This window comes from Schistocerca nitens, chromosome 1, assembly GCF_023898315.1.
Source record: "Schistocerca nitens isolate TAMUIC-IGC-003100 chromosome 1, iqSchNite1.1, whole genome shotgun sequence".
NCBI classification, from domain to species: domain Eukaryota; kingdom Metazoa; phylum Arthropoda; class Insecta; order Orthoptera; family Acrididae; genus Schistocerca; species Schistocerca nitens.
Genome location: NC_064614.1, coordinates 877,055,916 through 877,078,690, shown reverse-complemented (window position 1 = coordinate 877,078,690; position 22,775 = coordinate 877,055,916). Strand labels below are relative to the sequence as shown.

The 22,775-nt window shown below is 38.8% G+C and overlaps 1 protein-coding gene across 2 annotated transcripts in view; it reads right to left on the bottom strand.

Annotated features, from left to right (window-relative positions):
• Positions 1 to 18,563, bottom strand: part of LOC126263693 (protein-lysine N-methyltransferase EEF2KMT) — a 40,225-nt gene extending 21,662 nt beyond the window's left edge. Inside the window, exons 1-2 of one of the 2 annotated variants that reach the window (XM_049960823.1) lie at positions 17,675 to 18,544; positions 17,258 to 17,401 (exon numbers count right to left, since the gene is read on the bottom strand). In XM_049960823.1, coding sequence (XP_049816780.1) covers positions 17,258 to 17,401; positions 17,675 to 17,749 — 219 coding nt within the window. In that variant the 5' untranslated portion in view covers positions 17,750 to 18,544. Of the gene's footprint in view, positions 1 to 17,257; positions 17,402 to 17,674 lie in introns of both variants that reach the window. The other variant, XM_049960832.1, reaches the window with a different exon arrangement.
• Between the last annotated feature and the right edge of the window lie 4,212 nt (positions 18,564 to 22,775).

The window sequence follows — 22,775 nt, the reverse complement described above, 5'->3', positions numbered from 1 at the left end:
CATTGATTGTAATAAACGTGTTCAGTCCACAGTTTTGTACTTCACTGACAACAGATGTTAGAACTGTACTGCATTACAAAGAATACTGCAAAGTATTGAAGCAAGTAATCCAGAAATCAAAGCAGCTTTCTTGTGAGACAAAGATAATCACACCAGGCAATAAAATAAAAACTGTATGGGATATAGTGAAGACAGAAACAGATGGGACTAAAAAAGGAAGAGGAACAGATAGTTCTAAAAATAAATGAGACTTTGGTATCAAATGCATGTAGTGTTGCAAACCTCTTATATACGTATTTCTTTTCAGTTACTGACAGCTTGGGGTTATCAGGAGTATCTGAGACCAGTCTTTAAAAATAACTTCAGTAAAATGGAAATGACATTCACGTCTTCCACAGAAGTAGCATCCATCATAAAACCTTTAAAAATCTAAGTATTACAGTGGGTATGTTAACATATCAACGAAGTTAATCAAAGAGTGCTCATGCGAGTAATCAATCTCTTATTAACAGAACATTTCCAGACTGGTTAAAATATGCTGAAGTTAAGCGGGATAAAGAGATACCATCCAACTATCGACCAATTTCCAAATTTCATTTTTGCTGGCTTTCTCAAAAATATTTGAAAAGGTTATGTTCAAGCATCTCCTTAAGCATCTGACTCTGAATATAATATATTGTCCAAGTTGCAGTTTGGATTTCTTAAGGATTCTGATATAGTGGTAATGTACTTAATTCATTAGATAATAAATTAAAGGCTGCTGACATTTTCTGTGACCTGTTAAAAGCCTTTGACTGAGTGAACCACAGCATTCTCTTAAGTAAATAAGAATATTATGGTATCACCAGCAATACTGCAACATTGTTTGAGTCTTATCCAACAGGAAACAAAGGGTGTTATTGCAAAATACCTGTGCAGTAAGCAGTCAGTCTTCCTCTGATTGGGAATTAATTACATGTGGTGTTCCTCAAGGTTCCATTTTGGGTCCACCGCTTTTTCTTGTGCACATTAATGACCTCTCATCTGTTACATTTGCAGATGCTAAGTTTGTTCTGTTAGCAGATGATACAAATATTGCAATAAGTAGCAAGTCAAGTACAGATTTAGAAATAGCTACTAATCAAATTGTCACTGACATTAATAAATGGTTTAAAGCTAATTCACAGTCATTGAACTTTGAGAAGACCCACTATGTGCAGTTCAAAGAGATTTCCTTCCAGCATGTGTATAACATGAAAACATGCAGATGAAAGACACTGACAAGTGTTAAATTTCTGGGATTACAACTTGATAATAAATTCAGTTGCTAAGGGCATACCACAGAATTGCTTAAGTGCCTAAACAAGTCTGTATTTAAAGTGAGAATGATGTCAGACATATGAAATATAAATATAAAAAAAAAATAAAAAAACTTGCACATTTGCATTCTATTATGTCATACGGGATCATATTCTGGAGTAACTCATCAAACCGAGCAAAAGTTTTTAGGGTACAAAATGGGGCGTGATAAGAATCATTTGTGGTCTAAACTCAAGAACATCTTGTAGAAACCTGTTCAAGGAACTTGGTATTCCAACCACTGCTTCTCAGTATATTTATTCCTTATTGACATTTGTTGCAAGTAATATATCTTTATTTCCAACCAATAGTTCAATACATAGTATAAATACTAGGAATAACAACAATCTACATAAAGACCTAAAATCACTTACCTTGGTCCAAAAAGGGTCCAATATTCAGGAACACACATTTTCAATAAATTGCTAGCACCCATTAAAAACTGGGTATCGGATAACACATGGTTTAAACAGAGTTTGAAAAATTTTCTGATGGGCACCTACTTTAACTTTATAGATGAATATCTTAACAGGGACTGCTAAGCCAGCTTAAGTTAGATTGGGCATTATCATCGATCAATATGATGTCTGGGCCCACAGCACCTTGCAACAACCGCAAATGAAATCCCAAGATCTCATCATGAAACCTGACAGCAGTTACGTGTTGCTGATTCACCCATACAATTTCATGGAGAGGGGTTTGAGTTGTAAACATAATCCCTGCCCACGCCATCAGGGATCCTCCTCCATCTGTCTCTTTCCACAATGTATGGGTTCCGAAATCATGTTCCACATTCCCTCCAGATTCAAATCCATTGAGAATCACCCTCAAGACTAAATCGAAACATCTATAAAAACAACATTTGCCCACTATTCGACTGTCCAGGTGGCATGTTGATGACTCCACTCTAGATGCTCCCTTCTGTGAAGACATGTCAGAGGTAGACATACAGCTTGTCTCCGACATAAACGGCCACTCTGCCGTAGCCCCTGCACATCATTTGCCTCGTTACAACACATCCAGTGGATGCAGCGAGCTCACATGCCAGCTGTTGAACAGCAAGAAGACGGTAATGTCATGCCTTTACAGCCAAATTATGGTCCTCTCTTATGAAGTCACACATGGTTGGCCCTGCCCTGGTCTTCAGGATACAGTTTTGGTCTCTCTAAACTGTTGCCACATCCGAGAAACAACAGAACAGTTCACATTAAGCCATCAGGCCAAATCAGTTTGCGACTGTCCTGCTTCCTTTATTTCTATGGCCCTCTACTACAAAGAGTCTGGTAGGCATCTTCTCTCTGCCATACTGCACTGTCTAACTGCATACAAAGCAACTGTGGTTGTGGGGCTACCCAGTAAACACTACTTGTTTTGTAGGTTCCCTGACGTCATCGTTGGAATGGTTGTCCCCTGACCAGAATGCCATCTTCCATAGAGAACACGTACTTACATACATCTGGTTGACAGTTTGTATGATTATAACAGGAATTAGACACAGGACAGGGAAATAGCAGTTTGTTGCTTTAATTTTGGACACCATTGTAAATCAAGAGTATTAAAATTAAGCATGGAATATCTAATAAGCTGTCACCTACATCATTTCATTGTTCCTTAGACCTGGTGCATGGAACTACGTACCTGATATTAATGACACTAGCTCTTTAGGAATTTTCTGCTTCTCAGTCATTTTACATCTGGTATTTTTCTAGCAAATTTTCATCAAGAACCAGCTAAGGATAGTAGCAAGTCTCTTTGCCGAAATATTGTGGAGAACTTATGACGTGACATGGCTGGATAACTGAGCATTTATTCTTGATCCTGGATTTTTTTCAGTGGAATGCAAAACAAACTACCTACCCTCCCACTAAATGTTGTTATTACTGTTGTTGTTGTCTTCAGTCCTGAGACTGGTTTGATGCAGCTCTCCATGCTACTCTATCCTGTGCAAGCTTCTTCATCTCCCAGTACCTACTGCAGCCTACATCCTTCTGAATCTGCTTAGTGTATTCATCTCTTGCTCACCCTCTACGATTTTTACCCTCCACGCTGCCCTCCAATACTAAATTGGTGATCCCTCAATGTCTCAGAACATGTCCTACCAACCGATCCCTTCTTCTAGTCAAGTTGTACCACAAGCTCCTCTTCTCCCCAATTCTATTCAATACCTCCTCATTAGTTACGTGATCTACCCACCTTATCTTCAGCATTCTTCTGTAGCACCACATTTCGAAAGCTTCTATTCCCTTCTTGTCCAAACTAGTTATCGTCCACGTTTCACTTCCATACATGGCTAGACTCCATACAAATACTTTCAGAAACGACTTCCTGAGATTTAAATCTCTACTCGATGTTAACAAATTTCTCTTCTTCAGAAACACTTTCCTTGCCATTGCCAGTCTACATTTTATATCCTCTCTACTTAGACCATCATCAGTTATTTTGCTCCCCAAATAGCAAAACTCCTTTACTACTTTAAGTGTCTCATTTCCTAATCTAATTCCCTCAGCATCACCCGACTTAATTCGACTACATTCCATTATCCTCGTTTTGCTTTTGTTGATGTTCATCTTATACCCTCTTTTCAAGACACTGTCCATTCCGTTCAACTGCTCGTCCAAGCCCTTTGCTGTCTCTGACAGAATTACAATGTCATCAGCAAACCTCAAAGTTTTTATTTCTTCTCCATGGATTTTAATACCTACTCCAAACTTGTCTTTTGTTTCCTTTATAGCTTGCTCAATATACAGATTGAATAACATCGGGGATAGGCTACAACCCTGTCTCACTCCCTTCCCAACCGCTGCTTCCCTTTGATGCCCCTCGACTCTTATAACTGCCATCTGCTTTCTGTACAAATTGTAAATAGCCTTTCGCTCCCTGTATTTTACCCCTGCCACCTTCATAATTTGAAAGAGAGTATTCCAGTCAACATTGTCAAAATCTTTCTCTAAGTCTACAAATGCTAGAAACATAGGTTTGTCTTTCCTTAATCTTTCGTCTAAGATAAGTCGTAGGGTCGGTATTGCCTCATGTGTTCCAACATTGATCTTCCCCGAGGGTTGCTCCTATCAGTTTTTCCTTTCGTCTGTGAGGAATTCGTGTCAGTATTTTGCAGCTGTGACTTATTAAACTAATAGTTCTGTAATTTTCACATCTATCAACACCTGCTTTCTTTGGGATTAGAATTATTATATTCTTCTTGAAGTCTGAGGGTATTTCGCCTGTCTCATACATCTTGCTCACCAGATGGTAGAGTTTTGTCAGGACTGGCTCTCCCAAGGCTGCCAGTTCTAATGGAATGTTGTCTACTCGGGGGGCCTTGTTTCGACTCAGGTCTTTCAGTGCTCTGTCAGACTCTTCACGCAGTATCATATCTCCCATTTCGTCTTCATCTACATCCTCTTCCATTTCCATAATATTGTCCTCAAGTACATCGCCCTTGTATAGACCCTCTATATACTCCTTCCACCTTTCTGCTTTCCCTTCTTTGCTTAGAACTGGGTTTCCATCAAAGCTCTTGATATTCATGCAAGTGGTTCTCTTTTCTCCAAAGGTCTCTTTAATTTTCCTGTAGGCAGTATCTATCTTACCCCTAGTGAGGTAACCCTCTACATCCTTACATTTGTCCTCTAGCCATGCCTGCTTAGCCATTTTGCACTTCCTGTCAATCTCATTTTTGAGACATTTGTATTCCTTTTTGCCTGCTTCATTTACTGCATTTTTATATTTTCTCCTTTCATCAATTAAATTCAATATTTCTTCTGTTACCCTAGAGTTTCTACCAGCCCCCGTCTTTTTACCTATTTGATCCTCCGCTGCCTTCACTATTTCATCCCTCAAAGCTACCCATTCCTCTTCTACTGTATTTATTTCCCCATTCCTGTCAATTGTTCCCTTATGCTCTCCCTGAAACTCTGTACAACCTCTGGTTCTTTCAGTTTATCCAGGTCGCATCTCCTTAAATTCCCACCTTTTTGTAGTTTCTTCAGTTTTAATCTACAGTCCATAACCAATAGATTGTGGTCAGAGTCCACCTCTGCCCCTGGAAATGTCTTACAATTTAAAACCTGGTTCCTTAATCTCTGTCTTACCATTATATAATCTATCTGATACCTTTTAGTATCTCCAGGGTTCTTCCACGTATACAACCTTCTTTCATGATTCTTGAATCAAGTGTGAGCTTTGATTAAGTTATGCTCTGCACAAACTTCTACCAGGCAGCTTCCTCTTTCATTTCTCTCCCCCAATCCATATTCACCTACTATGTTTCCTTCTCTCCTTTTTCCTACTCTCGAATTCCAGTCACGCATGACTATTAAATTTTCGTCTCCCTTCACTACCTGAATAATTTCTTTTATCTCATCATACATTTCATCAATTTCTTCATCATCTGCAGAGCTAGTTGGCATATAAACTTGTACTACTGTAGTAGACGTGTGCTTCATGTCTATCTTGGCCACAATAATGCGTTCACTATGCTGTTTGTAGTAGCTTACCCATACTCCTATTTTTTTATTCATAATTAAACCTACCCCTGCATTACCCCTATTTGATTTTGTATTTATAACCCTGTATTCACCTGTTGTTGTTAATAATGCAGCACAGTTTTAATCTACTGTTGACATGAACTTCAAGCTTACAGAATAAGGGTTCTCTCTTTTGAACCTATAGAAAACAAATCAGAAACAGAAAGCTTGCAGAGTTTCAATAAAAATCTCTCTTTCAGGGTGTGAGATCAAGGGGAAAAATGAGCCGTGGGATAGGATGTTAAAGTACAATATCAATGTGAAACAAGTGAATACCAAAACACTGAAAGGAAATAAATAAAAATAAAAATTTGATGGATATTTAAATAAACTTTCCTCGGGTTAATGATGGATAAAGTGGAGATGACTTACACCATGACTATGATCTTTTCAACTAAAATCTACATGTAAAGTTCTATTTAAGGCTTTATAACCATAAAAAAACTGTTGACAGTGAAACATGGTGCATCTCTGCATTTTTCACATTAACAAACACTGCCAAAGATGTACAAAGTGATGAGCAATAGACAAAAATCTTACAACAGACAGGAGTTTGAACTTTGGATTCATAGGCTCGCCTCTGACTGTGCAAATGGCAACTTTATTTTAGAGAAACTTAATTAATGCTTCCAAGGTACAATGAATAAGTGGTTCACTTCATATTTAACTGATAAGAAGCAAAGGGATCACATAATGTAGCTCACACAGTTCTCGTGATGAATCTTCTGAGTGAGTCCCTTTTACTACTCATTTCACAGACCTTAATTCAGGGACCACTCCTATTCTTGCTGCATATAAATGACCTTCCATTATACACCGATAAAGTGCAAATAGTGATCTTTACTGGTGAAGCAGCCATAATCAAACCCAACAAAGATGCAACAATACAAGTATCATGTAATGTAGACAACACAGTTCATTCAATCTGCACTAGGCAAGATACATCATCATCATCATCAGTAATAATAATAATAATAATAATAATAATACAGCATGGAGAAAGGAAATATCTCAAACTTATTGCTCAAAATTCCTGAGTGTGCATGTTGATCAGAATTTGAATAGAAAATCATATATTACAGATGTTCTGAAATGCTCAGAGCTGAGTAATATTTGCTTTATGTGTAAGTGTTATTTTTGTGGTAAAGCATTGGAGAATTAGCTTACTTTCCACATTTCTATCGACTGATGCCATATGGAATAATTTTATGGAGCAATTCCACACATTGTACAGAAATGCACTACAAGAATAATATCTGGCATTCAACCACAAACTTCACATAGGCAGCTGTTTAAAAAATTAGGCATTTTAACAAAGCTCTCTTGTAACATTTGTTGTGAAAACCCAGATACTATTTGAAAATAGCAGCAGCATTCACAAGTATAACACTAGGAACAAAAATAGCCTCAATTACCTACACCTTAACATTACTCTTGCACAGAAAGAAGTATCCAGCCATAAAAAAACATTTGGCCATCTCCTTTGTGAATTAATGTGCTGGCAAATAAGCAAACAAATTAAAATAATTTCTACATGACAACTTCCTGTTAAGGGCACTTGCATCACTAATGAGTGGTTTTGGAATTCGAGCTCACCCTGCAATTCTGTGCTGATGGCAATTCATGTTATTTTGGTGCTGACATGATTTGCAAGTGCTACTATCAGGTCTGCAGTGACTTTTGCAGCTGTCATCCTCTTTTCAATGACTGTCTCTCACAATCACTGAACACACAGTTTTGTCCATGTCGTAACTTAGCAGGTGATGTTTTCCCACTTTCCCTGTGTGCAGAATAAATCTTTGATACTGTGCTTCTTGAAGCACCAAACACTTTGGCTACCTTTGTTACTGAAGCACCCACCATACAACCACCAACAATTTGCCCCTTTTGAATTCACTTAGCTCAGACATACTTCACCCACAAATACACAGAACACTGATCTGACTATGGCTGATACTTGCACAGGTGCCATTCATGGTTAAATACAATGGCGCCACCTGTAGTAAGGGAAAAATGAGTGCGGGGCTGCCCCTCTCTGCATCCTAATTTCTCTTAGTCTATTCTCATGATCGCTAGATAAAATACACAAAGGAGACGGCAGAACTCTTGCACAGTCTATCTTGACTTTCTTCTAATATTTCCCATTTAATTTATCTGAGACACTCTGTTATAGTTTTGTATACACCATACCAACCCGCTACAATTCTAGGTATAAGCAAACCAATTAGAAAAGAAGTACAAAATTGGTCATGCCAAACTATTTAGCTTTAAATGTTTCAAAAACCAGTCTTAAGCAACTCCAGGCCACCGTTAACAATGACTGCAGGAAATGGAGATTAATAAGCTGCAAATTAAAGGCATCTTTATATACTTGTTCTTAGAGAGCCAGACTAACCATTATTTTTGATCAGCTGCTCAGTAATCTAAGCTCATAACATTTTGATCGTACAGGTTGGTCACTATGTTGACAGGTAAGTAAAACTTTTCATACACAGCAAGATTTTACAGCCAGTGTTTACTTCCATGGTCAAGCAGTAAGACTAAATCCAACATGCTTCTGACAAATGAGAATATGTTACACAATTTCATTCACACTTTTTAAAATACAAAGACTGTCCCAGCTTCTTTTTAACGCATTGGGAAGCAGTAATAATAACAATACCACTCTGATTATTTCAGTTAATTATACCATCAAAATTTGGTGGTGGACAATCAGTTCTTTTTTTTATGCACAAGACTGCGAAGTTCATTTGCACCCACACTACATTTTTAGGACTATTAAGTTACAATTTTCTACTAATTATTCAGGAAGGCTGCCTGTCTCAACACAATCTTTGCATTCCGTCATCAGACGAAATTGATGGCATGTCAATCTAATATATGAGAGTTGCCTCTTGGCAACAAACATAGTGTACAGAGAAGCACGTATTGCAAGCACTGCATAACGGTTGGTCCTCTTGTCTAACAAAGAAGCTGTGTCACAGGACAATGGCCTCAAAATCAGGTCAGAGTCACTTCCTTCCATCTCTGAATTTAGGAGGATTTGCTCGTTGATAAAGTAGCTAGATATGTGGTCACACCTAGCCATTTGTTACTACTTTTCTTTCCACATAGCATGGTTTTTCCCTCACTAATGAGAAGAGTGCTTTCCTAAAGAAATTTTCAGCTACTGTGTACACAATATGCCAACAGTCTTGCCACAGTGGTAACATCGCTTCCCGTCAGATCACCGAAGTGAAGTGCTGCTGGGCTTGACTAGCACCAGGATGTTTCACCACCAAGGTCTGCCGAGTGCTGCTGGCAAGTGGGTTGCACTCAACCCTTGTGAGGCCAATTGAGGAACTACTTGACTGAGAAATAGTGGCACTGGTCATGAAAACTGACAATGGCCAGCAGAGCTGTGTACCAACCACATGCCCCTCCAATCTGCGTCTAGTGACGCCAAAGGGCTGAGGATGACATGGTGGCGGGTTGGTACCGTTGGGCTTTCAATGCCTCATCAGACAGTGGAGCACTTCATAAACAAATGGGTAACCCAACCACCTCAAATATTCGAAGTATCCTTTCTAACAATCTGAAAACTACTTTTGCCCTCTTGGCAACAAACATATTGTACAGAGCAGCAAGCATTGCAAGCACCACATAGTGGTTGGTCCTCTTGTCTAACAAAGAAGCTGTGTGTCACAAGACAATGACCTAGAGGGCCAATTAATTGGGACACTCTGCCGATCCACCAACCAGTGTGAACATGGTCTAATACCTTCCGTGATTAAATTGTGTAATGCGGTGGGCAACCGTCATTCTGAAACCATGTAAGTTGTCAAATATCCACGACAACATCCTGCAATAGTACCAGCAATTCTTGCTCCAAAAACATCTGTTATTTGCGTCCATTCACTGTGCCACTGATAAAATACGGACTGATAAGTTTGTTCCCCATAATGTCACACCATACGCTAACCAATCAAGGACGTTAATGGTCAACTTGCAATAACCAGTGGGGATTGTCTACCGTCCAATAATCTAAGTTATGCCGGTTAACACTACTATGGTTTGTGAATGTATATTCATCGGTGAATCGTACCTCAGTAAAGAACGTGGAGGTCGTTTGCATATGTTGACGTGCATATTCACAAAACACTACCAGGTTATGGAAGTCAGCATAATGAATTTCTTGATCCAGGGACACACAGTATATGGATAATACTTATGACAATGCAGTATTGTGACAGTACTACCTATGGACATACCAGCCACATGGCGTAATGGCCAGGCACTTATCCATGGTTTGCAGCTTTGGCATTTCTCCTACATTCTCTGCAAAGCAGGATCATTTCAATTTTTTCTTCTGTAGTTGCAACATTCATCATCCACTTGCACGTCTGTTTTCCAAAATGATAGGTTGGTGCACAAAAACTGCACAAGTGTTATACTGTTCAGAGCTGCTATCCATTCTATGTCTGCACGATACGTGAGCTCCAATCACAGTGTATGTCATAGTTCGCTACACGGCCATAGTGGCATGTTGGGTACTCCCCTGTTCGATGTCAGAGGATTACAATGCTGTGAATGATGTTTCCAATTAGAATTTATGAAATAGTGTTCTGTCCTACCCTCACAGCATGGATGTGGCATCCTATGTGCCATTGGATATTCAAGAGCCATTGAGTAGCGTGTCATAAATTACAAGTATGACCTATTTCTATTCTGCCGATAACAGCACCTTCTGTGGTGAAACTAGGAAAATGCTTCAGACAAAATGTATGTAGATTTTGCCATAGAATTGTAATCTGCAATAAAATTGGGGGTTCCCATTGAAGATTTTAAAGTTGCTTGTTGCCACCCTCGCACGGGATGGGGTGGTCAGTCGATTATGCTGTCATTGGATGTCCCCCTCCAAGACAAACAAATAGGAATCTTATCATTTTTTGATGCAATGTGCTGTTTTTGTGACAGTTCAGTCTTCAGTTAAAACGAACACCTTGTATACACAATATAGTTCTGGTGCTCAGTTAAAGTATTATAAAATACTGGAAACTGCTCTCTCTGAACTGTTAACTGGTTGTTATGACCCCTAGAGAAATGTAGCACATCAAATACTACAGATGCAGCAAGCATTACTCTACTTGCTTATGTGGTCTAGGATGTGCAGGGAACCAATTCAGCAATTCATGGGGTGTAGGTACAGCATTTTTTTATGAACCTACATTTCAGCTTAAAAAAAACTCAAACGTGGCGGTGGTGGTGGTTAGTGTTTAACGTCCCGTCGACAAAGAGGTCATTAGAGATGGAGCGCAAGCTCGGGTGAGGGAAGGAAATCGGCCGTGCCCTTTCAAAGGAACCATCCCGGCATTTGCCTGAAGCGATTTTAGAGAAATCGCGGAAAACCTAAATCAGGATGGCCGGAGACGGGATTGAACCGTCGTCCTCCCGAATAAACTCAAACGTCAAGAACACATGAAGAACTACTCCGTTTTGAGATCCTGAAGTAAAACACTATAATGTGCTAGTTTCAAGACTGAGTAATGCCAACAATTTGTGCTGCAAATGTCTGACACATTGCTGCTCATAAAAAGAAATGAAGTTAAAACATTACGTAAAGAGTATTATGTTGTTGTGGTCTTCAGTCCTGAGACTGGTTTGATGCAGCTCTCGATGCTGCTCTATCCTGTGCAAGCTTCATCATCTCCCAGTACCTACTGCAACCTACATCCTACTGAATCTGCTTAGTGTATTCATCTCTTGGTCTCCCTCTACGATTTTTACCCTCCACGCTGCCCTCCAATGCTAAATTTGTGATCCCTTAATGCCTCAAAACATTTCCTACCAACCGATCCCTTCTTCTAGTCAAGTTGTGCCACAAACTTCTCTCCTCCCCAATCCTATTCAATACCTCCTCATTAGTTACGTGATCTACCCACCTTATCTTCAGCATTCTTCTGTAGCACCACATTTCGAAAGCTTCTATTCCCTTCTTGTCCAAACTAGTTATCGTCCATTTTTCACTTCCATACATGGCTACACTCCATACAAATACTTTCAGAAACGACTTCCTGACACTTAAATCTATACTCGACGTTAACAAATTTCTCTTCTTCAGAAACGATTTCCTTGCCATTGCCAGTCTACATTTTATATCCTCTCTACTTCGACCATTATCAGTTATTTTGCTCCCCAAATAGCAAAACTCCTTTACTACTTTAAGTGTCTCATTTCCTAATCTAATTCCCTCAGCATCACCCGATTTAATTTGACTACATTCCATTATCCTCGTTTTGCTTTTGTTGATGTTCATCTTATATCCCTCTTTCAAGACACTGTCCATTCCGTTCTTTGCTGTCTCTGACAGAATTCCTCGAGTCTCTCATATTTGGTTGCAGATTTTGGTGTGTCGTAAGATGGTTGACTCTTTCCCTTTTTTTGTTCTCGTGGTCAATCAACCAGTCTTCAGCCATCTTCTTTTCTTCTGTTTCTTTCTGTCTGGTGTTCATCTGTACTCTTCTTGTCTGTAGTGTTCGTTGCTGCATTTGTGTTCTTTTAGTGCCTGGGGGGAGAGGGGGGGGGCAAGTCTCCTTCCCCCTTTTGTTTTTTACCTGCTCCGCAAATTTTCGGCTCGCCTGTTTTTGGAATGGGGGACTGATGACCTTCGCTGTTTAGCCCCCCTTAAACATCCCAACAACCACCACCACCACCTCTGACAGAATTACAATGTCATCAGCAAACCTCGAAGTTTTTACTTCTTCTCCATGAATTTTAATACCTACTCCGAATTTTTCTTTTGCTTCCTTTACTGCTTGCTGAATATACAGATTGAATAACATCGGGGAGAGGCTACAACCCTGTCTCACTCCCTTCCCAACCACTGCTTCCCTTTCATGCCCCTCGACTCTTATAACTGCCATCTGGTTTCTGTACAAATTGTAAATAGCCTTTCGCTCCCTGTATTTTACCCCTGCCACCTTCAGAATTTGAAAGAGAGTATTCCAGTTAACATTGTCAAAAGCTTTCTCTAAGTCAACAAATGCTAGAAACGTAAGTTTGCCTTTTCTTAATCTTTCTTCTAAGGTAAGTCGTAAGGTTAGTATTGCCTCACGTGTTTCAACATTTCTACAGAATCCAAACTGATCTTCCCCGAGGTCCGCTTCTACCAGTTTTTCCATTCGTCTGTAAAGAATTCGCGTTAGTATTTTGCAGCTGTGACTTATTCAACTGATAGTTAGGTCATTTTCACACCTGTCAACACCTGCTTTCTTTGGGATTGGAATTATTATATTCCTCTTGAAGTCTGAGGATATTTCGCTTGTCTCATACATCTTACTCACCAGATGGTAGAATTTTGTCATGACTGGCTCTTCCAAGGCCATCAGTAGTTCTAATGGAATGTTGTCTACTCCTGGGGCCTTGTTTCGACTCAGGTCTTTCAGTGCTCTGTCAAACTCTTCACGCAGTATCATATCTCCCATTTCGTCTTCATCTACATCCTCTTCCATTTCCATAATATTGTCCTCAAGCACATCGCCCTTGTATAAACCCTCTATATACTCCTTCCACCTTTCTGCCTTCCCTTCTTTGCTTAGAACTGGGTTGCCATCTGAGTTCTTGATATTCATACAAGTGGTTCTCTTCTCTCCAAAGGTCTCTTTAATTTTCCTGTAGGCAGTATCTATCTTACCCCTAGTGAGACAAGACTCTACATCCTTACATTTGTCCTCTAGCCATCCCTGCTTAGCCATTTTGCACTTCCTGTTGATCTCATTTTTGAGACGTTTGTATTCCTTTTTGCCTGCTTCATTTACTGCATTTTTATATTTTCTTCTTTCATCAATTAAATTCAATATTTCTTCTGTTACCCAAGGATTTCTATTAGCCCTCGTCTTTTTACCTACTTGATCGTCTGCTGCCTTCACTACTTCATCCCTCAGAGCTACCCATTCTTCTTCTACTGTATTTCTTTCCCCCATTCCTGTCAATTGTTCCCTTATGCTCTCCCTGAAACTCTCTACAACCTCTGGTTCTTCAGTTTATCCAGGTCCCATCTCCTTAAATTCCCACCTTTTTGCAGTTTCTTCAGTTTCAATTTGCAGTTCATAACCAATAGATTGTGGTCAGAGTCCACATCTGCCCTGGAAATGTCTTACAATTTAAAACCTGGTTCCTAAATCTCTGTCTTACCATTATATAATCTATCTGATACCTTTTAGTATCTCCAGGATTCTTCCAGGTATACAACCTCCTTTTATGATTCTCGAACCAAGTGTTAGCTATGATTAAGTCATGCTCTGTGCAAAATTCTACAATGCGGCTTCCTCTTTCATTTCTTCCCCCCAATCCATATTCACCTACTATGTTTCCTTCTCTCCCTTTTCCTACTGACGAATTCCAGTCACCCATGACTATTAAATTTTCGTCTCCCTTCTCTACCTGAATAATTTCTTTTATCTCATCATACATTTCATCTATTTCTTCATCATCTGCAGAGCTAGTTGGCATATAAACTTGTACTACTGTAGTGGGCATGGACTTTGTGTCTATCTTGGCCACAATAATGCGTTCACTATGCTGTTTGTAGTAGCTAACCCGCACTCCTATTTTTTTATTCATTATTAAACCTACTCCTGCATTACCCATATTTGATTTTGTATTTATGATCCTGTATTCGCCTGACCAAAAGTCTTGTTCCTCCTGCCACCGAACTTCACTAATTCCCACTATATCTAACTTCAACCTATCAATTTCCCTTTTTAAATTTTTCTAACCTACCTGCCCGATTAAGGGCTCTGACATTCCACGCTCCGATCCGTAGAACGCCAGTTTTCTTTCTCCTGATAATGACGTCCTCTTGAGTAGTCCCCGCCCGGAGATCCGAATGGGGGTCTGTTTTACCTCCGGAATATTTTACCCAAGAGGACGTCATCATCATTTAATCATACAGTAAAGCTGCATTTCCTCGGGAAAAATTACGGCTGTAGTTTCCCCTTGCTTTCAGCCGTTCGCAGTACCAGCACAGCAAGGCCGTTTTGGTTAATGTTACAAGGTCAGATCAGTCAATCATCCAGACTGTTGCCCCTGCAACTACTGAAAAGGCTGCTACCCCTCTTCAGGAACCACATGTTTGTCTGGCCTCTCAACAGATACCCCTCCGTTGTGGTTGCACCTACGGTACGGCCATCTGTATCGCTGAGGCACGCAAGCCTCCCCACCAACGGCAAGGTCCTTGGTTCATGGGGGGAAGAGTATTATACAAGGTGTAAACACTAGTTCGTCTCAATAGGTCAAATTACTGTGTTATGGCACATATCCAAGTGCATGCAATTGTGTACAGGGGCTAATTTGATTTTGTGATTTAGTTTCCTAGTATTTTTGTATGTCATTTTTTATCTATCTGCAAACAAATCACATATATTGAATTTCCAAGATGTAGAAACCAGTTATGATCCTATTTATGTATCCCGAGGCTGAAAAGCACAATAAAAGAATTTTGTTTGGAAGATGGTCACTATGTTCCCCTTACGGAGTATGCCTGGTACGTGAAAAAACAGGAACTGGTGGAACATGGCAAACATGCACCCAAATACAATGCCAGCGAATTTTTTTCAAGGGTTTCATTTGAAGAAACATTTTTCTGCTGAGTCACAGAGGTAACAATGAACAAGTGCATCTTATCCTTTCTATCTTTCTCTCTATGAAACTTTTTTTAATATATAGATGTGTTTTTGAATTTCTCTCTGCTAAAGCTGTGCCAGTCACTTCGATTTGGAAGCTAATAAAATGTATGATTTACAGATGACAATTTTGCACAAAGCTGAAATAGCATCTTCAAGCATTACAAACATGTGCAGTTCTCCTTTAATCAGGCAATGCAAAGAGACACATGCTTGTCAAGATAGCAGGATCAGATGTGGATGATATCCATACAGGAGAAAGCAGTAAGTTTTCCTATAGAAATAGATGTTTGAAACTATTAAGTCTGAAACAGCACAAAGGAACAATAAAAGGTATACATTTACTACAAAACCCGTAATCTGAATAATTTTACAAAGTGGAATGTAAATTCAAGAAATGTTACACAACTTTGGACAACAAAAAAAAAAAAAAAACACGTCTATTTCCCCCTTTGATTTAGAGTTGCTGCAACATTTCTCGCTACACATGACCTAAATTTCATATGCACAGAACAGAAAATCTCTCCCTAAGAAATATTCATTCAACAAAAGCATATGTTCATAAAGTAAAAGAATCTAAAGGTAAGACAATTAATGGATATTAAAAATAAGTGCTAACCTCTTATACAAGAACATATTTAGGGGAAAGAATTGACTTCTTATTCCAAATATCAATTTGGTGACAGGATTAGGCACCAGAAATTATGGATCCCCTCAGACATACAACCAGAACACACACGATAAAACATTACCCTGCAACTGCAATACTAGCATAATCAAAGATATGTAAGCTAGATGCTAAGGTAGTTAAAGAACCACTAAAGATTTTCAGTCCTTACCAATGCAATGAAAGTCCCTTGGGTTTCTGTACACACCATGTTGTTGGAACACTTATGAATCTCTCTCTCTCTCTCTCTATTAGCCACTTCTTATACAAATTATTTGAAGATACTAATCTGAGCTTTGCAGTTCCCTGTATGTACTGGCAAAACAGCCTCTATTGCAAACAGATTGCTACAATATTGTGCACTACATAAAGTTTTTTTCTTAAACATCTATCAATGTTCTCAAACTATTTTAAGTGTGTGGTTACAAATCAACACAGCTTAACGCTATAATCAGAAAACCAGCAGCTGTTCTGATAGCAGCGGGCTTTTCTGCTGATTACTTTAGGCAATAATCTTTGACATAACACTGGTCATTTGCATTTAATGATAGCTACTAGTGTATGTAACAGATGCATTATGACTCATCACCATCGTAATTTATATTTTAATTGATGCAACGTTCTTAATATTTTCCCTCAAAATGAGATATACAAAAATGTTTACTGTTATCAATCTACAACTCTTAATTTGTAAAAGAAGTGCAGAATTCATTTCAAAGAAGACCCACGATCAACGGTGCTGAAATATAAATCCATGAACTTATCGAATATGAAAAAGTTTATTTTGTAATACCAGTAAGTGGGCACCAGAAGGCAATTTCCTACATTTTAAATATATCCATAGTACTCCAATGTATCAATGAGGGCAATATTCGTTATTCTTTTTAGCTCAATCAAAAATCCATAAACTCTGGTGCAAAGTTATCACCTCTTAAAACATAGGTCTGGTTCATAAACAAATTCACCTTTTCGTTGCACAGTCTGTACCAGGTTTCCACACATTCTAAATACACGGCTCCGATCTTATGTCACGTCTGTTTACCTGTCTATGTTGGAAGTCTTACCCTCGATATAATCAGCTTGATGAACGCGTGTTCATATTTCGGGTCAATCTCGTGCTTCATATTAAGTGGATGTTTCACAGTACTGTTAATAATATCCTTCTGCCAATCAGAACCCATCTCACTGGCTTTTTCTATGATCGCATCCTAAAATGAACGCCCTTGTCCATCAGTTTCCGCAAATATTATGATGTACATATAGTAACAACATGCTGTAGAAAAGCTTACATTTTTCTTCAAAACCTCACATTTTTAAACATATGAAGGACAAAAAGTTTAGAATTCACACAAGCTAAAGAAGAAATAAGTTAAACTATATAATTACATGTTTATTTTTCGTATATAAACATAAAGTACACATCAGTGATACATTCCTTTAAATATGACAGTTTACAGGTGATTTCCAAACAGCACACTTACAACATCAGGTGAAAGTAACTTAATCGGATACATGTTCAGGAAGCGCCTTTCAAGGCGTTTCAGACAATCGTCCATCACTTCACTGAAAAAAACATTGAAACCGTCAGAATTCAGAGAAACGCCAGCCTCGTGCGTTGAGTGACGTCACTAACGTGTGGCGTGCAGTCGATAATGAGCGCACTTGGCATGGGTCGTTCGATCAAGAGCTTTTTGAGCAAAAGCAAATAAGAGCAAATAAAATAGCCTGTCAAAGGATTCTGCCGTGGATAACCACAGATTTGCTTCTTTAATCACAGTTTTCCATTTATTTTTCTTGATAGCATATGTTTTTGTTGTTCTTTTTGCTGTCATGTACAGGACAGCTGATATACCGGTATAGTTGTTTACAACTGTACTCTGCAAACCACTACGAAGTTCTTGGTGGAGAGTTTGCCCCATTATATCGCATGTAAAGATCGTTTCCCGTTCTCTTCGCGTTTGTAGCGCGGGAAGAACGGTTTTAAGTGGCCTGTATAAGCTACAACTAATCTAATCTTCACGGTCCCTGTGGGAGCGATATGTAGGGGGTTGTAAAATATTCCTAGAGTCGTAATTTAATGATGGTTCTTGAAACTTTGTAAATAGGATTTCTCGGGATAGTATCCGTCTATCTTCAAGTATCTGCCAGTTCAGTCTTTTCAACATTCAACACTTTCGCGTGGGTCAAACAAACCTGTGACCATTCGTGCTGACCTTCACTGTATACGTTCAGCATCCACTGAACGCGCGCAAAATTTTTATTTAGTGTTAACATGGTGCTCGATTGTCAGTCGTTGAACGCGCGTTGCCGCGCCATGGTTCAGTGTGAGTTCTACATTTGTCGAATATGGACGTAGAAACAGTTTTAACGGTGATTTTATACCGACGGCAAAAACGACGCGACAGAAGACTGAGATATTGGGTGCACCCAATTTTTTCATACAGGCTGACGGAAAGCCAGTACATAATCTTGTATCCTAAGCGAAGGCAATACGGACCCAAATTATTTAACTACCGTATTTCAGAATGTGCATCAAATCATTTGATGATTTACTGGCTCTCATAAAAGATGAACTCGTAGCAGATAAGAACGTTGTGCGATATTGTACATTATGTTTATAAATGGATATCGGGGTTTTAACGCTTTATAATATTTATTATATTAAACTTACAGTTGTAAATGATATGCCAAATGAAAGAGCAACTCAAACAGTTTTACCAAGAACCTTATAAATGTTCAATGTGAGCACCATTTGTCTCACGGCACACATCAAGTCTATAGCTGAGTTCTTCCCGAGAGCTGGATAGACCGCAAGGGGCCCAATGACAGGGTTTGCTTTGCATGGGCCTCCACATTCACCCGACCTAACGCCATGTGATTAGAGGTTATCACCGGTTTTGCAGAAAATATCGTAAAATCGATATGTACACTACACAATTTTGTCAGAATGAGGGATGGCTACAATTATGAAGATACTCTTCGTACTCCACCACTAGACAATCCAATCTCACATTATACCACGCGTGCTGTGCGACAGGCGGATAATGTTCGAGTATATTTCACAAATTATTTCATCAACGAAGGAAAAGTTGATTGACTAGATCGCAATATTTAATTTGTAACAGAGACTTATTGAAAATATAAATATATGTACTCACATAATAATTTCTTCTTTTCTTCATTGTCATATCCTTCACAGAATATGAGAACGAGTTCTTCCCAAGCCCTTCTCCTTAAGTTCTTATCTGAATAAATGCTACTTGTCATGTTCGATATCGGAAGACGTTTCTCTGTTTCATCTAAAAATAATTCGGTATTAAAAGCTTCCGTTTTCATTTAGGACGATTTCTGGATGAATTGAGTGAACCCTAAATTACGTCTGTATGCGTCAAAAGCGCGCGCTCAACTGAAAGGTAATATAAGAAACTAATGATCTCAAAGCGCGCGCTGACAACAGTCCAGTGCTGGCGCAGTGTTGATCGCGCACTTCATTGAAACGCCCCATTAGCATGTGTACGGCCTGAATCATTACCATAAAGCTAAGAAGACTGGCCAAATTATACAATTTGTATGGGTCAAATCACATTTCGGCATTCTATACAATGACAAAGTTGATCAACTAGCGAGCGATGTGATTAACAGTGGAAGACCTATGGACATTAAACTCCCATACACAGAATACCTCCTAAAAGTAAAACAATGAGCGATTCTCTCATGGCACGAAGAATGGAATGAAAGCCAACAAACAAGAGGTAAAAGCTATGCACGTATACCGACATTCATGCCAAGACAGACATGGTTTGCGAACTTCAAACGTTGAAGGAAAATTATAACGTCCATTGTGAGAATGCGTCTCAAATATGGATCTTTCCCTGCCCACTTACACAGAATCCGTATCGGAGACACTGTCAAGACCAAGAGGAATCAATTGGTGATGTAAATCACATCTTATTTCAGTGTAGACGCTATGAGAAAGGCAGAGTCAATTTTTTTAAAGGAGCTCTTAGGACTTGGTCATTGCCAGCCGCTATGCACGATCCCAATTCTCGGAGACACAATGGGAGTACATACGATGCCATATCCCGATTTCTAGCGAAAGAAGACATAATTTAAAATGAATTAAACTTAACTAAAGAACTTAATTAACAAATAAATTTTTAGTAGTCAACTGTGTTTTGTAATCTGATTACAATAATTTTGATCTGAAAACATATGAATGTATGCCCTAAACAGTATGTATGACGAAGAAAAAACGTTACCTTGTTATGTGTGACGGTACATTAATTTGTGATGGTTAAAAAGTTTGTATGCTAGAAACTAATAAACAGGAAAAAAGGTTGTAAACGCGCGTCAAGCGCTTGTCATCTGAACCTGTTCTTACAGTACGTGCATAAACGTGCTTTGCACGTGATGGAAGCGTGTATCCTGCAAATTATGTCCCTCATTTGCTTGTGTAGAATTTGTCCCTTACCGTCACCATCATCCATGACAACTCGCAACAAATGGAATAAAAATTCACTTAATAACTTGCTACGATCATGTTATTGTTCGAATTAGGCTGAGCGCCCAGAACATTGCTTTATAGATAGTTGCTTTACACACCCCAAGCGAAACAAATGAGAAAGAGGAACTTGTAAAAGAAACAAGAAAATACAGTAACAAACAAACGTTTTTATACAGAGACTAAGTGAAGAAACCTGGTATGAAGTGTATACTTGTGGAAATACCAATAAAAAGTTTGAAAAATTCATGGAAATTGAAGCTGCATTTCCATTGAAAAAACAAAAATGTCACCTTAACTTCAAAAAGAACAAATGAATTACACCAGGTATTAGAATCTCTTATGCAGAGAAGAGAATATTACACAATATAGCAAAGACTCAGAACATGCCTCATGAATTTCATTTGTGCATGAAGAATTACAAGAGGATCCTCAAAAATGTCACAAGGAGAGCTAAAACAATGGCAAATGACAAATACATTGAAAATTCAAAAAACAAATCTAAAGCTATATGGGAAGTTATAAAAAATCAAACAACAACTAAAACCAAACTACATAAAAATATACACTTATGTTATAAAAGACAAATGATTTCTTGCCCAACAAAAATTGCAGAGACCTTCAACAAATCTTTTGCAACTTAAATGAACAATTGGTGAGTAGACTGGAAGAACACAACAAAATATCACCTCCATCATCCAATAGCATGTAAAATGTGTCTATGTCATTGTTCCTTGCACCCACAAATACTGAAGAAATTTTATCAGTTATAAAAACCTTGAGAACAGGGTACTCATGTGGAACTGGTGGAATACCAGATGCGATTATTAAATAATGCTGTCTTGCCTTAGCTGAACCCTTGACACACTTGTGCAGTTGCGCTGGATTAGCCGAGTAGTCTAAGGCACTGCAGTCATGGACTGTGCGGCTGGTCCCGGTAGAGGTTCGAGTCCTCCCTGGGGCAGGGTGTGTGTGTGTTTTTGTCCTTAGGATAATTTAGGTTAAGTAGTGTGTAAGCTTAGGGACTGATGACGTTAGCAGTTAAGTCCCATAACATTTCACACACATTTTTGAACACTTGTGCAACAGCTCACTGGCATCAGGAACCTTCCCTATACATGCTTAAAAACAGCAAAACTGAAACCACTGCTCAAAAAAGGAAATCCAGAAAATGTTTCAAATTATAGACCAATAGCCCTACTGCCTGTATTTTCAAAAATTTTAGAAAACATATTTTATAAGAGATTGTCTGAGTTCCTAAATAAACATAAAATTCTCTCTCCCTCACAGCATGGTTTCTGGAAAGGCTATGCAATTGAGAGTGCAATATTTGTTTTTCTTAGTAAAATCTATGCTGAACTGGATGCGAGTGAGTTTGTGATGGACATATGTCTTGATTTATCCACAGCTTTCGACATCATTGACCATTATGCCCTACTGCAGAAGCTTGACCAATTAAGAATTAGAGGTATATCCAATGAGTGGCTCAGGACATACCTATGTGGTCACAAACAGATGGTTGAAGTGCAATGTACTGACCATAACAAAATCAGCTACTACTATTTAGGATGTGAAATATGGCGTCCCTCAAGGATCAGTATTAGGACCCATTCTGTTTCTCCTCTATGTCAATGATCTTATGTACAACAAGTATTGCCAAACTACCCTCCAATTTGCAGACAATACAAGCTTCTTTATTAGTGAGAAAACAGAAGAAAAACTAAAGAACTTCGCTGTCCAAACAATGAACAGAGTAGAACAGTTGTTCAGCTATAACAATCTAGTTGTAAACAAAGAAAAGACAGTAGCACTTAACTTCTATAAACCAAAAGGAAGGCACCGCCCAAATATACAAATAGAACTAAGGGACAGAGTTCTTGAAAGTGTTGACAGCACAAAATTTCTGGAACTCTGGCTCCAGAACAACACAAAATGGGAGGTACACATTGAATATTTGGAAAGAAAACTAAGCAAAATCTGCTACATGATAAGGATCTTAAAAACTTCTTGCAGCAAAGTCAGCCTGTTGACTGTATACTACTCCTATGTGCATTTTGTAATTAAATATGACATAATCTTCT